General features: G+C 42.7%; 1 protein-coding gene across 1 annotated transcript in view; it reads left to right on the forward strand.

The window, feature by feature from the left end:
* The window catches only part of DMRT1 (doublesex and mab-3 related transcription factor 1), a 102,608-nt gene that overhangs the window by 26,150 nt on the left and 59,203 nt on the right, over positions 1-17,255 (forward strand). Inside the window, exon 3 of the mRNA XM_069474161.1 lies at positions 12,980-13,263. Within this exon, the coding sequence (XP_069330262.1) occupies positions 12,980-13,263 (284 nt within the window). The remainder of the gene's footprint in view (positions 1-12,979; positions 13,264-17,255) is intronic.

Below are 17,255 nucleotides of genomic sequence, written 5' to 3' on the forward strand. Positions count from 1 at the left end.
AAAGCACTAAATGTAGGAGCATATATATTGAATTTAAGATTTAAAGTTTCACTCTGTCTGTGTTCTCTTTCCTGTCTCCACTTTTTCCCAGTAGTAATCTTTAAAAAGGACGATACACTTAAACAGCAAAATCAAAGAAAAGGGAGTATAAAGGGCACCAGATAATTCTCAGTTTGGGTTATCAGCTCCCACATAATGGAGAGTTGATTATTTTTCCTTTATTTTAGGGGAGGTAAAACTCCATTGAGGTGAGCAAGGTATGTCTGGAAGAGATCTGAAATATTCCTGATTCTGGATATGTGTGCTTGTAAAATGATCTGTTGGACAATACCATTAAAGTAGTAAAGGTCAGAAAAGCTTCCTTCACAAATGTGGTCAGATGGAGCAGTTAGCTGTTACAGCGTGCCACCCTGGAGGTCATAGACCAAGCTAGGAGAAATAATTATGCATGGTAATGGGCAATTACAGATAATGGCCTTCCGGGGGTGGCAGAAAATACACAGCCCCACAATCTTGCCTGGAATGAACACTGAATAGCACATTAACTTTATAGCAAGCTAAAAGTTCAGCCCTGGACCTGCAGCAACCCCCCAAATAAATAAAATCTCTGTCTTACTCAAGGAAAGCACCCTGGTGGCCACACTTCTCAAAAGCAGAATTGAATAGAGGAGCAGGTGGGGCTGGGGGGAGACAGAATTTTGCAAAGGGAAAGAATGGTGAACTCTATTCCACCTGGCTGCATTTACCGCGCTAAGTAGAGGTGGTTCCTGGCTCGCAGAGGGTGCACAGTAAGTGTTTGTTGCTTTCCTGGCGCTAGGTTTGTGTTTGACGTTTAAAATAGCCCTGTCATGATTGCCTCGTGGGAGAAACACATTGTTCCCGCATTTCCTGATTATGACTTTAGGGAGTGCTATCACACCGACTGCACTCAAGGCTACTGTCTGACCTCAGAGACGGCCAGGAGCAAAGGATTCTGCTCCTTTCCAAGTTCAGTTGCATTTGGGAAGCCCTGCCAGGTGCAGCCCACCCCTCTTGCAGGACCCTAATGAGCATTTGGAGCAAGGAGAAGTTTTTGCCCTAGAGTTATTTGGTGGCTCTCTTGCTTGATGGCAGAAAACGTTATAACTACAATAATAGCTGACATTTATTCAGTAACTTACAGCTGTGGCAAAGCCTTTCTAAGTACTTTACAAGTATCCTGTTACTTCATCCTCAATAATAGTATTGTTTTCATTTTATGTATAGATGCTGGAACATGCAAATATTAAGTAATTTATCCCGTGGTCACATGGCAGTAGATTCCAGACCTGATCAATCAGTTTGACTTGAGAGCCAGTGCTTTCCACTCCAGGTTTTGCTGCCTGGTTGTACTGTGTAGTTGTTAATGCCTGTTTTATTGAAAGAAGCGTTTCAGGCTTCAGGATACAGCCAGAGATGCCTAGTTGGGACTTCATTGCTGACTACTATATATATAACTCAGAGAGCCAGCTCAGAATGAGACACTAGGCTCTAAATGCTCTGAAATCAATCCTCGTAGAAAGAGAGGAGCCTGAAAGAAGTTCTCAAACTTTTTGGTTGCAGAAACTTTTACAGTCTTAAAAATTATTGAGGACCTCAAGAGCTTTTGTTTATGTAGACTATAGCTATCGATATCATATTAGAAATTAAATTGAGAAATGAAAAAATATTTAGTAATGCCTTTAAAATAATAATAAACCCATTACTTGTTCCCATAAGTAACATATTTTAGTGAAAAAATATATATTTTTCTAAAACACAAAAAATGGGAGTGGCATTTTTTACATTTTTGCAAATCTCTTTTATGTTGAATTTATAAGATGCAGCTGAGTTTGCATAGCTGCTGCTTCAGTCAGTCTGTTGTTTGGATTGAAATACATGAAGAAAATTCAGCTTCACATAGGTAAAGTGCGAACAAGGAGAGAGGTATTTTAATGGCCTTTTCAGATAACTGTGACTATTCTTTGATACTAGACCAAAACTTGACAAGTGGTAATTTCTTAAAGATTAATTGTAGTGTGGAAGCTGAATCCATGCTAATGAACTTTTTGTACCCTGTTTAATTAAAATCTGTTGGTCTGTCTTGCATTTTGAATGGTGGTTTCATCTGTGCATGACCGTGATGTCATGCATCATGCATCGGTCATTTGGAAGATACCCCTTCACTGAGTTATGCAGGTCTCCCAAATGTTGACATATTTCATTACAATATATCAGAAAATCCCATTTATTAATGTCATTGCCGATCTCGTCAGATGAGTCTTTGTGTTCGAGAGACTGTCAAGCACATAAGCAGTGGCCATAAATTTTCCTAAATTCTGAATTTTACTTGAAAGCTCAAATTTTGACAATAAATACTGTTGGTTGTTTTCCTTGAAGTGACAGGCTTTGTTTCTTTTCTTTTTTTTTAAAGTCTGCCAAATACCTGAGTCTCAGTGACCACAATTTTGTCATCATTGTTTCAAGGCTACGGCATTCCTTTAAGAAAAAGCCCTGAGGGTGGTTCTTAAACAATTGTCCAAGTGCCCTGTAGTATGAGTCCTTCCCATTGAGTCACACAATTTAAAAAAAGATGTGCGTGTATTCAGGTAGAGGTTTAATCAAGTGACTGTTTTTTTCAGTTGCATCAAGAATATCTTAAGCAAGATTTAAAAGGAATTTAAAAAATTGTTTAATGTCTTGCTTCATAGTGATAAGGAGTATAAGACCGTTAGTGCAGTTTGAGGCCTCGGTTCGTGCTGAGCACCAGCAGTGTTCCCCTCCGCTTGTTTCTGCATCAGCCGTGCAAACATCAACACAGTGGAAAAGGCAAATAACATTTTCGCATTATTGTGAAAATACTTTTGACCTCATGGGCCCTCAGAAAGGAGTTGTGGACTGCCTCCAACCACACTTTGCCAGCTGCCGCGGTAAGATGTGAGGGTGTGACTTCGTGCCGTCAGAGCACCAATCTGATGGGTTTAAAGCAGTTAAACCTGATGCGTGCTGGGGTCTGCCTGGGAGTGCTGAACCGTTCTGAGGCCTGGGTCCCCTCACCAGGGGCTCTTGTGTAGGGTGGTCTGGGGGTGGCAGCCCCACTTTCCCCCAAGCGCTCCTATATTGCCAAGGTTGAGAGCTCCTGGTTTAGAGGCAGGTTCTAGAACGTTCTCGGGAAGCCCTCCAGTCCTTCTCAGCAATTGGATAAGTTATTGTTCATGACACCCTGAAACATTTTATAAGACAAATGCCTGATTGAAAACTGGCAATATTAAATTGAACTGGTATAATCTTGAGTTGAACAAAAGCTGTATGAAACAATATAATGAGGTATGGTTGGTTTTTTGTCTCTTCACATTTATGTGGGGGTCTACTCTTTCACTTCAGACCACCCTCTGAGACCTGCAGGAAAAAAGGCAAACATGTATGATCTTATTTTTTAAAGAAATTTATGAAAGCAGGACCTAAAATCTAAATCTGCATGGTGCTGGCCATGAACAAGCTTAAACATGTGTCCTTGACACCTGTCTATTCAGTTCCCTTCATGCCCTAAATAAAAGACCCTGACAAATTAAGTCTTTACTTTTTTTTTTTTTTTTTTTTTAGATATGGTCTCACTCTGTTGCCCAGGCTGGAGTGCAGTGGTGTGAGCCTAGCTCACCGCAACCTTGAACTCCTGGGCTCAAGTGATCCTCCTGCTTCAGTCTCTCAAGTAGCTGGGACTACAGGTGCCTGCCACTGTGCCCAGCTAATTTTCCTGTTTTTTGTAGAGTCTGGATCTTGCTTTGTTGCTCTGGCTGGTCTTGAACTCCTGGCCTCAAATGATCCTCTTGCTTCAGCCTCCCCAAGTGCTGGGATTACAGGCATGAGCCACTGTGCCTGGCCTACCCCCTGTGTTTTAAGTTGTCTGATTACAGTTCAGAGCAGACCTTTTCTGTGGAGACCTAAATACATTTACAGTCAGTCAAAAATCCTTCTAATTTAAAACACCCCCAGTTTAAGGAATATTAAAAAGGTTCAGCAAGGGACTCTCTGTAAGATCTCTTAGAACATGGCACTTGATAAAGAAAACCATGCTAGGAATCTTCTCTTTCTTCTCTCACCCACCCCAAACTCAGGCCTGGACACTGGCCTGTTTGTGGCACTGCCTGCTCCTCCAGTCTGCAGGGAGGTGTTGACAGAGTACCAAACTGTCTTGGTATCTTACCAATGATAGGACATTCTGAATTGGCCCAAAGAGAGAAAACCTTTTTTGTCCATGAGATTGGTTTTCATGGACATGAGCCATTTTCTAGGAGGGTCAGAGGAATGGCATTTTCTCCAAATCTGACTCCTGTAGGATTAACAGTTTGCCTGGGCGACCTAGGGAAATTCTGAGACACAGGCAGAGGGGTGGAAGAAGGGGGAAGAGGGGTGGAAGAAGGAGAGAGCAGGAGTCAGGGAAGGGAGAGGCAGAAACCCATGGCAGGCAGACGTGGGATGCCATAGCACTAGCGTGCAGCTGAGCCCCTGCCTCCCACGCCAATCTTTCCAGGCCCAGTTAAGCTTTCCTGGGGTTTGGGGTAATCGCAAATTCCATACTACCATGCCTGCAGCACTCCATTCTCATCCTGCCACGGACCCTGTGCTCCACCTGCTCTGGTCTGAAGGCTGTTCTCTTAAATTTACTTGTGCCCCAAAACTTTTTTGCTGTTTCCTCTTTCCTTAACTCATTCTTTATGCACCCAGGAACTTCTCTTGCTGAAAGGTCTCTTCTACCGTGAAACCTTTTCTGATCCCTTGAGTTCTCCTTTGCACTCTCCATCACCACAAGAGAGTAAGCTCCTTGGGGCCAGGGATTGCCTGAACTTACTCTTTGCATTCCTCTCTCTCAGCAGTTGGGAGTCACTGCACAGTGGATGGGCTGTGACTCACTGGGCTTTTTAGTGGCCCGAGGGCAGCCCATTTCAAATCAAGACGTGCTTACCTTGAAGGCATGTGTTTGCTTTTCCTCAGGTTTGTGTTTTCCCCGTCTTCCCCCTGTCTCCTGCTTGATTTGTTTGATCTGGTTATACACTCCCATGTGCGTTCTTTCTCTCTTTCTCTCTCTCCCTGTCATCAGATCCCATGTGCATAGCCTGCCATCTCCCCCACATCGATGGTCCACACCCCTCTGAACCAAGCGCTCCTGTCTTTAAAAGCTTCAGGCTCGCTTAGTTATGAAAAGCCTTCACCCTAAGAACAAAGGGGAACTGACAGATTCATCCGGGACCAAATTACATTAAAAAACAAAACCAGAAAACCCTCCCTGGGAAAAAGGAGAAATAGGCTCCTACCACATCTTATGTTTTGCTTTACAAGAGGGACATTAGTGAGCCACCCTCAGCAGAACTTGTACTTTGAATGTTGGAATGAATCTTTCTCTCCCCTCCACACGCTTCTTGTGTTTTCCCATAGTGTTGGTCAGTCTCTTCTTCTGTGTGTGTTTTGGAATCTCCCTCTTACTAATGAACCCACGGGATCATGGGCTACATCCTCTGTCTATGCCCCAAGGTCCTGAACCACTTGCTTTGCACACAGTAGGTGCTCAGTAAAGGTTTATTGCTTTGGCCATGAGTTGTTTTTCCAACAGGCACAAGTGGTGGTTTGTGGTGATCTCCCGTAGCTGTCATCACAGTTACCAGTGAGTGGTATGGAACAGTAGGTACACCACTGCCTCATTTAGATAAAACTTTGGATTATCTCAGAAAACTGACCCATTCCCTTGGTCAGGATGGCACTGTCTTTCTTTTTGGAATTGTATGAGTGCTTAGAGGGCCCAGGTGCTGACTCAACTCTCTTTCCTGTGTATGTCTCTCCCTTGTAAGGGGAGAGTCCTGAGGCTGCCCCTTGGATGACTCCGTTTTTCCCAAATGTAGGAAATTAGCCTGGACACAAGGTTGCCCCACAGAGGATGCTAAAAACAGGGCAGCTGAGTTAGCCTTCTTGCTCCAGTGAGGAGCATCCCCGTGCCATCCTCCAGAGTCCATGAAATGTTACCAAATGGCATAGTCTTTATCTAAGGCATTAATTTTTAAAAACTGGGGAAAATGACTTGTACTTTTTCTGTATTTTCTGAGCACTCAGCAGAACATATTAGTTGATGACAGATAATTTTGACATCTAAGACTTAACTGATCAACAACTTTGCCTGACTGGTAACTCTTAAAGCTCAGAAGTTGAATAGGACAAGCGCATGAAAGGTGTGGGTTACAAAGACAAAACCTGATATATAAAAATTAGTCATTGACATGAGATCATTGTGAATCATAAATAGTCATGATTTATAAATGGTAAATTATGGTTTTATTTGTGATCTTCTTTTACTTCATATGGGAAACTGGGATTTGGTTTTGCCATTGAAGAGAGTACAGGTTCAAACACAAAGGACTCAAAGTGCAACAACTTTGGGAATCATGACACTAGAGAGGAGGGGAGAAAGTCTTCACCTACCTTCAAATGAATTACTGGTTAACTGCTATTAATATGCCATGGACCCAGAGACCAGCATATAACACTCCAAGATCAATAAGGGTATTTATCACGTGTTGGTATTGATCTCTCATGACGAGTGAATCATATTTCACAGTGCATATGTTAGTTGAAAAAAAAAAGTAGCAGAGGGATTGTGAAGCCCTATCAAAGGACTGGAGGTTCAGGAGGTAAATGCACAGAGCCACAAATATCATACAAGTAATAGAATAAGAAGTGATGGCATTTGCAGGCAGCATCTCTGCAGGCATGACCGAGGGGAGACAGTGAGTTTTTCCAGATATCTGCTTCTTCAGTTCCTGCTGCCTTTTCTAGCTGTTGAATCCAGTCCTGATGTTCTTCCATATTTCACAGATTAGGACTGTATACCATAACAACAATACTCAACATCTAACTTCATATTTCCATTTGCATCTTGGCAGAGGATCTACAAGTTGATAATTCTGTAAGGGACTAGTGGTCCCACATTGTGTTGGGAACAATGCTGTTGTGCTTTCTGTGACTATTAGTATCATCATTAAGCAATTCTGGCCAATTTATAGAGAATTTCCAGCACACTCAAGATGCTTCCTTTCCAGTATACTTCTGTAGTCTTTATACTTAGCCATATTGGCCATGCAGTTTTATAAAGGTCGTTGTAACGGTGCACTTGAGGGTTGGGACTGGCAGGAGAAACTCACATTCAGACCAAGGGACCTGATAGATATCGATATGTTCAGCTCACAGTTACAGGGCCAACTGTCAGTTCTTACTGTGATTTTTTTGTGCGTGTGATTCAAAATGGGCATGGCTGGGATATACAAACCACTTTTTGAAAATTATGTATATATAAATATACACAGACACATATATACACACACACTTATATAGTTGGTTTATATATTTTGTGGCTTATAAGTTGGAAATTTTACTTTCCCATTTATCACCAATTAATGAGGCACACTTAACCTGATGTACCAGTTTTGCCGACATCACAGTGTTGAAGAGAATGTAGCAAGCTCCTCTGGGGAGTTCTGCCACGATCCCTGCTGTAAGAGTCGGAGGGGGCATACTCTGCTCGTGTTCCTACTCCCTGTTACTCTGGGTGAGGAGGTGTATGTTCCTTCTCAGGCTGGAGTGAGTGTGGCATGATTGCTCAGCAGCTGAACAAGGGTCAAAAGGGAAGCTGGGTGGTTTTGCTGGTCTCTGGATGACAGGTATTCAAAAGTGCAACTTGGTTGTTTGAAGGGAATTCGTACAACACTGGACATGCCAGTGAGTTTCATGAGATTCCTTCCATTACCATAGCTTCCTGTGCAAACCCATAATGACCTCGTCTTGCCTGGAGTATTTAAAAGGCCTGTCTATTCCCCTTGCCTCCTTATTCTCCTAGATCTGTCTTTATATTCGGATCAGATTAATTTTCCTAAACATTTTTATGTTACTCACTTGCTCTGCAAACCTTCATTGATTTCCCTGGAGGAGAAACCAGAGCTTCTTGGCCTGGCATTGCTATTCAAGTCCTTCCGCAACTGACCCAATGTAATTTCCATTCCCATTCACCATTATCTCTTAATGTGAACTCTGCACTCCAGCTACGTTCATCTGGTCGCTGTCCCTGGAGCATGTCTTGTCACTTTTCTCCTTTGTTACTCTGTTGACCTTTATGACTCTGTTGATAGTCTCCTCTTTGGAGTGTTTATCCACCACCCTCTAAGTGACCCCCATCGTAGTCATAACTCACCGAGGCCTTTGTTGACACTCCGTTATACAGAATCATTTGGTGACATCTACCTATGTTGTCATTGTGGCACTTAGATTATTTTGTAGGTTTCTTGGTCTATACTTAGAATCTACAAATAGATTGTAGATTCTTAAGAAGAAATGAAATGTTTAAAGTATAATATTTCCGGCCGGGCGCAGTGGCTCACGCCTGTAATCCTAGCACTCTGGGAGGCCGAGGTGGGTGGATTGTTTGAGCTCAGGAGTTCGAGACCAGCCTGAGCAAGAGCGAGACCCCATCTCTACTAAAAATAGAAAGAAATTATATGGACAGCTAAAAATATATGTAGAAAAAATTAGCCGGGCATGGTGGCGCATGCCTGTAGTCCCAACTACTCGGGAGGCTGAGACAGGAGGATCCCTTGAGCCCAGAAGTTTGAGGTTGCTGTGAGCTAAGCTGACGCCACGGCACTCACTCTAGCCTGGGCAACAGAGTGAGACTCTGTCTCAAAAAAAAAAAAAAAAGAAAAAAGAAAGTATAATATTTCTTTTTGCCTGTGACAACAGCTAAAGCAAAGCTTTGGACATAGTTGTTCTATGATAACAAGTGAATGAATCAAATATAAAATATAACTTCAGTTCAAGAATAAGTGATTTTTATGTTACCTGCTTCTCCAGATTGTCCAGAAACCTTATGAGGAATACTAAAGTTTGATTCTGCAGTGTTGTACCTGAGTGCCTGGCACATAGTAGGTGCCTAGTAAGTGTTTGCCAAGTAGAATAAGTGCTTGAATAGATTAATTAAGTTTTTCTGATTAGAATAATGAAGAAAACCTGGATCTAAGCCGTGAATATCAGAACCGTTTGGCATCAACATAGACATGGTACGTGCAGCTTGTGTGGTCTAATTCATTTGTGTACTCTAACTTGATAGAACTGTCACAATAATGCAGCCAAGGGCATGGGCTGGCATCCCATATTTTTAGGGATAATGTATGGAGCAGTTGCTTTAAATCTTTAGAGTGAACCAGTGGTTCTCAACCTTTGGAGCGCATCAGAATCTCCTGAGAGCTTGTTAAAAACTCAGATTACTGGTCTCCACCTTCAGAATATCAGATTTAGTGGGTCTGAGGTAGAGCCCAAGAATTTGCATTTCTACAGGTTCCCAGGTGATGCTGATGCTGCTGATTCAGGAACCACACCTTGCTAACCACTGGATTAGACACATGTAGTTTGATGGACATTTATTTCAACTTGGGGAAATTTCCATGTACCAATAGCATGCACTTAAGGGCTGGGAATCAAAAAGCTGTTTCTAACATTGACCAAAAGTGTTAATTTGCAACTTTAACATAGAGACGTTGGTAGTTTATAAACATTGTACTTTTTAAAATCTCACTTTTTAAGAATGCTTAAACATTTTAAGAGTATAAAATCGGTATCTATTCTTACAAAGGTCAAATGGTTTTATTATTTACATGCTTGTGTGAAACAACTTTTCCAGCATGTGTCTGATATTTATTCTTAAAGCTTAGTATAATTTGAAAGAGGAAATAAAATATGGGTAAGTGGAAAAGTGATGGTGTTAACTAATTACAGTCAGCTGTAGCAAAACAAATCATTGCTTTGACCTGACATAGCGTTTTATTTGAGCTTTACTGTGCAGTTTATTGAAGCCATTCTCTTGTTACCTTGAGAGTTATTGCTGCCATCATTTTGGTGCTTGATAAACTGAGGCTGATTAAGGTTCTGCTGCAGAAACTTAGGAACCTGTGCTGTGCCCTGATCCTAGAACGCTGGAGTCTTTGTGTTTCTATTTAATTCTTTGCCTGTTGGTGTATTTTGCTTTCTTTATTAGAAACTTTACTTTGAAAGGGCAGGCCCTAAGGGGTAGTCAGTGTTTTCCACTTCAGGGACAGGAACAAGCATCTAGAATGCCTTCCTAAAATCGTACAGGAATGAACCACATACTTATTGCTTATTCCTGGGAGGGTAGGAATATGTTGTTCATTCTTTCTCTGATTCAGATGTCTATGTAATTTATCAATTTTGAGAAACTTGTGTTTTTTTGTTGTCAAATTAACAATGGAGGTAGAACATTGAAAACAAAAGAATTAGATACTGAGAAATACCAATTATGCCACCAAATTGGTGTTCAGAATAAGAGAAAGGACCAGTGGAGAAGGGCAGGAGGAGAGGATGAACATATACCCTCTCCAGACTCTCTGAGTTGGGGGTGTGGAGTAATGAAACTGGCGTGTCCCATCTCCCTGGCTGGGAAGTGGAAGAGAGAAAAAAGGAAAGAATAAAATAGTGGCTTGGCAGTGCATTTACAGGAGCTTAAGATGGGTGGGTTTAGTATCCTTTCAGAGAAAAGAGACTCTGGTGCTGACTTTAAAATGATGCTTTAATAATGTATTTTGTTGTAGGTCTCACCCAGACCTTCCAGAGCTTGCACTTTAGTTATGCCCTCCCTCGCATGATTTCTTTCTCCTTCCGCACACTCAGCCAGTGGACACTCTCTGATGGGCTTCCTGGGGCCATGCTTTATGCTGGAATTTTTCTTCATGAGTCCCCCCTCTCTCTGTCTAGGGATGCTTAAACCTTGTCTGTGTTTTAAAAGTGAAAGAACAAGATCTTATGACTCCCGGGAACTTTTATTTTTAACTTACATTATTTTTTATGCCAAGGGATTTGAAATATTGATTGATCCCTCGGGCAAATATCTACCACCCTGCGTGTGTACCACCCCGTGTCTGGCAGTGTGCTGAGCACAGGGGATACAGGGTGCCTTCTTGCTGCGTCTCACATCTCGGTGGGAGAGATGGCCATTCCCTGGATTCATCTCTTCTGATCCTTGTTGCTCGCTTGCTCCTTGCTGGCTTATGCTCCTTCCATCATGCTAAAACTACAGGCCCTAAGGACCTCGTTGTCTGTTGGTCTTTTCCAGAATTAAGTTTTCTTGATCTCTTAGCAGCAGTTGACACCACAGCCTGCCTCCTCCTCGATCCAGGTCAGCTTTGGTCTCTGTGACATTGAGTTGTCCTCGATTCTGGCCTTGGCTCTCTTTTCTCCCGTAACAGCTCCCCCCTTACCTCCCCAGATGCAGCTAGTGCCTCCGGTGGTGACTCCTGGGTCTTGGCTGCCAGCCTCAGCCTCTCCCATGGGCACAGGCTCCAAGTTCTCGCCCTCATCTGGCCCTCCACCTGTGTGCCCTGCCTGTCCTCTGCCACACCAGTCTTCTGCTCTGTGCACCCTCCACCCCCCACATCTTCATTCCTGACAGTCCCCAGCCCTCCAGTTCTGGTGAGTCTCATCCCACACATGTCCCCAAAACAGGCCCCTCTCATACATTCGCAGGCTTCTGAGGTCTCTCGGTGAACTACTTCCGTGGCTCCCTAGTGGGTCTCCCTGCCTCCGTCCTCTCCCTCCTTCACTTACCTTAAGGATTGCCGTTGGATAAATCTCCTCAAATACAGCTCTGGCGTGTAACCTCCTGCTCAGAACTCCTGAGTGGTTCCTGCTACCTCCCGAAGAGAGTCCAGAGAGCTGGACGGAGGCCCCTCAGCTCGCCCTAGCCACCTTTCAATCGGGACCCCTTCTTCCCTTTCACATGTGGCTCTTCAGGCTCACTGTCCCGCCCATGACTCTACACTCTCCCCCCACTTCCCTGCTTCCACGCCTTTGTCCTTGCTGCCCCTTTCTCCTTCTCTCCTTTGCTCATTTTTCACCTATTTTCTGCTTCTCTTTTAAGGTGTGAGTCGGATGCAGTTTATTTCATGAATTCCTTTCCTAGACTGCCAAGTCATTGCTTCTTCCTCTGATTTCCATGAGAGTTCATGGGTACTCCTGGGTGATGATGGGTGATGGTAGTACTTGTAATCCCTTTGTACCTTTCACCCTCCACCGTGGACTCCTTAGGCAGGACAGCCTGAGACCATGCAGCCATCTCAGGCAGCACGACGAGCTCTTAGAACATTGCTTAGTTAAATGTCCATTGAGTGGTTGATGTAGGAGTTCATTCAGTTTATCAGAATTGACTATAACAGTTTAAAGTCTATGCCGGGGGGTGGCAAACTGCAGCCTTTGGGCCAAATCAGCCCACTACCTGTTTTTGTGAATAAAGTTTTATTGCAATGCAAGCATACTGCAGCGGAGACTGAATGGTCCGCAAAACCTAAAATAGTTACCAGACTGACCTTTTACAGAAGTTTATCTACCTCTGGACCATACCATTGTCCAAACTACTGAAGGATACAGTATCAGCTGTGGAAGGAAGTTAAGGAAACAATGTTTGCTTAAACTCTTAACCTCTGGCTTTGACTTTCTGACATAGCTATGTGGCTGCCATAGTTACGGTGCTAAGATACTTACTTATTTTATTTAAATACAATTGATTTTGTTGTAAGAATGCAGTCAAACTAGATTTGCTCTTCAGTTTCTTGACGTTAGCATAGGAATTTCTGGGTAGAAGTTACATTGTCAGGCTTTATGTAATTAAAATCACTTCTAAAATGTTTTTGGTCATCTCAGTAAACATAATCAGTAAACATCTCAGTAAACATAATCAACTGTGCCCCCAGACTGAAGCTAACCTTAGAAACCCTCCTTTATTTTGGCCACAGAAGCAGCAGCAGATGGTGTTGCCTTGTGCACATTCAGGTACTTTGCTCTGCAGATCTGGACAAGGCAGGTGATGCGTTGCCAAGGTTTACAGGCAAAGTTTTGTGGTCCCGCACATTAATAACATGTCTTTTTCTTTTTTCCTTTTTAGAGGGACGCATGATCATCCAGGATATTCCTGCTGTCACCAGCAGAGGGCATGTGGAGAACGCACCTGACCTAGTTTCAGACTCCACCTACTATAGCAGCTTTTACCAGCCGTCTCTGTTTCCTTACTACAACAATCTGTACAACTATCCGCAGTACTCCATGGCCTTGGCTGCTGATTCGTCTTCTGGGGATGTGGGAGTTCCCCTCGGAGGATCTCCTGTGAAGAATAGCCTTCGGAGCCTCCCAGCACCGTATGTGCCTGGCCAGGCAGGAAACCAGTGGCAGGTATGATACTACCAGAGAGTGAAGTGGATATGTGAAAAGCGTGCGCACATATGCACAGACACAGGTGACGTACACATATGTACACACATCTGTGTGTGCTCAGTGAAGCACACATATGTAGGCACAGTATGCAAAATGTGTAAAGGATTTTTCACTTTGCTAGTAATGCCATTTAACCCTAGTAATGCCAAAACCCTATTTATTTTGTTTTTCAAGTTTTATCTCCTTTTTTTCAATGTTGTTTTGCACAAATACCCAGTTGGCCAGAGTCAGATTCAGAAATAGCTTGCCGGTTGAGACCCCACCTCTTCCAGCTTTGTCCACCACTTTTCTTGAGCAGTTTAGAAAATGCTGGGTGCAGCCTTCTAGGTGCCAGTAATCTTCATGATGAATTTGCACCCTGGGAAGGAAAAGTGTTATAATCTGTATGTTTCCATGGAAGAAAGGTAAGAAAAGGAATTAGGTCGCTGTGAGCTGGACCTAATGTGGGTGCACTTCTAGCTGGGAATGGAGGTCAGTCTTTCATACTCTTAAGTATGTATTTTTAAAATAGTATGCAATCAGAAGCTTTTAATATTTGGGGTAAAACAAAGCATTTTGCTTTATCAGAAAAGGGCATTTATCTAGAGCTGTTCTGCTTCCTCAGTTGTAGCCATTTCCATCATACCAGTATATTCACAGCAGATTCAAGGCACCAAAAGCATTCAGAGGCTCGATTGCCATGTTTACATACATTGTGGGAATGGGTACGCCTGAGGTTAGACTCAACACTTCCAAGCCCCCTTCCAACTGAAAAATGTTAGGATTTTGCAAGAACTGTTCTCATTTTGGATGCATTTACCATGCTCAGGCTTCCTCAGCTGGCATTTGATTCCAAGACAATGCAACGTATTTATTTGGGTGTTCATTACTAGTGTTTGACCTTTCTTTCTTTTTTGTTTTCCCAGCTTTTTTGAGGTATAACTGACAAACAAAAATTATATGTATTTAAGGTATACAACGTGATGATTTGATGTATGTATACCTTCTGTAATGAGTACCACAATCAAGCTAATTAACAAATACATCCATCACCTCACATAGTACCATTTTTGTGTATGTGGTGATAAGACTTAAGATCTAGTCTCTTTTATGATACGTTATTAACTATAGTCATCATTATGTACCTTAGATTCCCAGAACTTATTCATCTTATAACTGAAAGTTTGTACTCTCTGGTCAGCATCTCCCCATTGCCCCCACCCTCCAGCCCCTGGCAACCACTGTTCTCTCTGATTGTGTGAGTTTGACTTTCTTAGAAGTCCTTGACTTTCTTAAGCCGACATCAAAAATGTGAACTGAAGTTTTCCTCTGAGCAAGTCTTTTCCATTTTGCCTCTGCTTTTTAGCTGTGGGGAAGTTGTTAATAGTCAAGTTATCCCACTTTTTCGATTCTCTTGCTACCCTCAGGAATCTGACTTCTTGGGCTTATTAAAATGTCGGTTTTAACCCCCTGAGCTACAAATTTTCCCAAGTTTCCATACGTTTTATTTTTAGAGTTATACTTTTTGAAGGGAACTTAAAGTACGTTGGTATTAAAATTAATCTCAGGCTCGCGCCTTTAATCCCAGAATTTTGGGAGGCTGAGGCAGGAGAATCGCTTGAGGCCGGGAGTTCAAGACCAGCCTAGGCAACACAGCAAGACCCCTTCTCTACAAAAAATAAAAAGATTTTAAAAATAATTTTTAAAAATAGAATTGAGAGGTGATAGGTATGTAAAGAAAATGTGATGATTTATGAAACTTTAAACTGGGTCCCTTCAGACCTGTGGATTTTGTGCTTTGGGTAGGATTGAGATTGACTGCTATTGGAGACTCTCCGCCCTGCAGGGAGAAAGAAGCATCTCACAGTTTTTAAGAAACAGCTCATCCTGGAGATTCCTGGGAACCAGGAGCTGCTATTGGAGTGTCCTGGTTTTGGGGCTGCTCCTAGGCTTTGAGGATAAAGTAGCTGGGAGGGTCTGTGAATAGGAGGGTCTTGGCATAGGTGATAAAAGATTAGAAAGAAAAATCTAAGTATTTTTCTGAAAGAAAGATAGCCAGCGCAGCATCAACTTTATAGCAGTCAGAAATCTGCTAAATTAATTGATCCTCCCATTTTGTCAAAACTTTTCAGATGGCAGATGATGTCTGAAATATTACTGTTTATTCTTGCTCTACCTGGAAAACCTGGAAAGGTATGGCAGGTCTTGGATTTCCTTGGACGTCTCTTACCAAGGTCTACGCTCCCAGGAACAGCCCAAGGAGACGGGCTTTCTTGAGCAGCACCACTGCTGGTCTTGGAGAGCTGCCTTAGCTGCGTGCCCAGGAGAGCTTCCCCTGGGGGCAAGTTCTGCTGAGTGAGAAGCTCAACTCAGATAGTGTCTACCTACTGACACTGTGGAGGGGTGGGGTGGCATATCTTGGCTAACTTTCTTAGTCCTGTGGGGGTTGTGCGGTTTTGATGCTTAGCCTCTTCCCTGAGATTTACTAGACTAGAGAGAGGCATCACTGGTTAGAGCCCTAGGAGAGACACTCAGGCATCATTTAATATGTGAGTTTGTTTTCTCAGCGGCCTGGGCTTAAGCCTTCTTATTTCCTAGACAATCACTGTCAGTGATATATCTTATATAACAAATTATTTCTCTCTCACTGCGGTTGAGTCCCTTTCTTAGTAAAGAATAACATCAGAAATGAGAGCTATCGTAGACTGAGCAATTAATGTCCTAGGAGGCAAATGATACTGTCCTTTTTATAGGTGAGTACGTTGAGTCTCAGAGGCTGACTTAGCCAGCGTCACACAGCCACCAAGTGGGAGGGCCAGGGTTCAAGTCCGTTTCTGTCTGGCTCTAGCATGTGTGTTTCCACACTGCCTGGTTATCACTGGGTCTGCAGCAAACTCAGGGCTATGGAAACCACGTCCCGGGAGCCGTCTGTGAGCTGACACCCCTGGGGAATGTGCAGAATGTCTCTGCAGGTGAAGCTTAACTGTAGTATCAATTAAGTACGAATACAGAGGCTCTCTTTAGTTCTTTAGGGCTTGAAAATTCTTTTGTTTTCCATTGGGGACTTTCTTGTAACTCTGTTCTGATTTTCTGTCTTCACTTGTGGAGATGAGAAATATGCAGAAACTTCTACAACAGTGCTGATGCATGTGGCTGAGGATAGAGTCCTGGTGCTTTCCTGAAATATGCAATCTCGGCATGTCTGCAGTGTGTGTGTGTGTGTGTGTGTTTGTGTAGCATAAAAAACGATCGTAACGGTTTGGCTGAAGGGCCTCCATCATATAACCTCTCTGACATTTTATGAGTCTGTGGATTAATCTTGTAACCAAATGTGAACACAAGCTTGGCTTACAGTTTTTTAGTCGTGCCCACTAAAATTATCTCTATTGGAGTTAAACTCTTACATCAAAAGTACAAAAAGCAACATAGATATCCATCAATTTGCACAATGACAGATGAAAATCAGTATAGTGCCTTTCAGAGCTGAAATGGACCTTAAAGAGTTCTAGTCCACCCAATTCTGCTTCAGAGAAAACAAGTCCAGAGCTGAAGGGATTTGCCCAGCACCACAGCTAGCTGGTGACCGAGTGGATTAGGGGAACAACAGAGTATGCTTTAAGGAACATGGGTTCTGGCACTAGAAGATCCATATTCGAACTTGCAGTTTAACTCTGTAATCCTGAGCTATTAAGATACTTAACTCTTTGAATCTCTGTTTTCTTCCCCGTAAAGTGGGTATAGTGGGCAAATCTTCATTGAACATTTGCATGAATACATAAAGCAGTGTGATAACTGAAGTGAGATGATGAGTGTATGTGGGGGTTTATGTGCAAACCAGAAGTGCTATGCTGATATTAACTGCAGTGACTTTATTTTGGTTATCGTTATTGCTACTTAACCCTGCTTTCAAAAAATCTATTTAATTCTTCACCATTTGTTCATATATATTTTAGTTATCGACTTTGAATCCC

The sequence above is a fragment of the Eulemur rufifrons genome, chromosome 7 (assembly GCF_041146395.1).
Source record: "Eulemur rufifrons isolate Redbay chromosome 7, OSU_ERuf_1, whole genome shotgun sequence".
Classification (NCBI taxonomy): domain Eukaryota; kingdom Metazoa; phylum Chordata; class Mammalia; order Primates; family Lemuridae; genus Eulemur; species Eulemur rufifrons.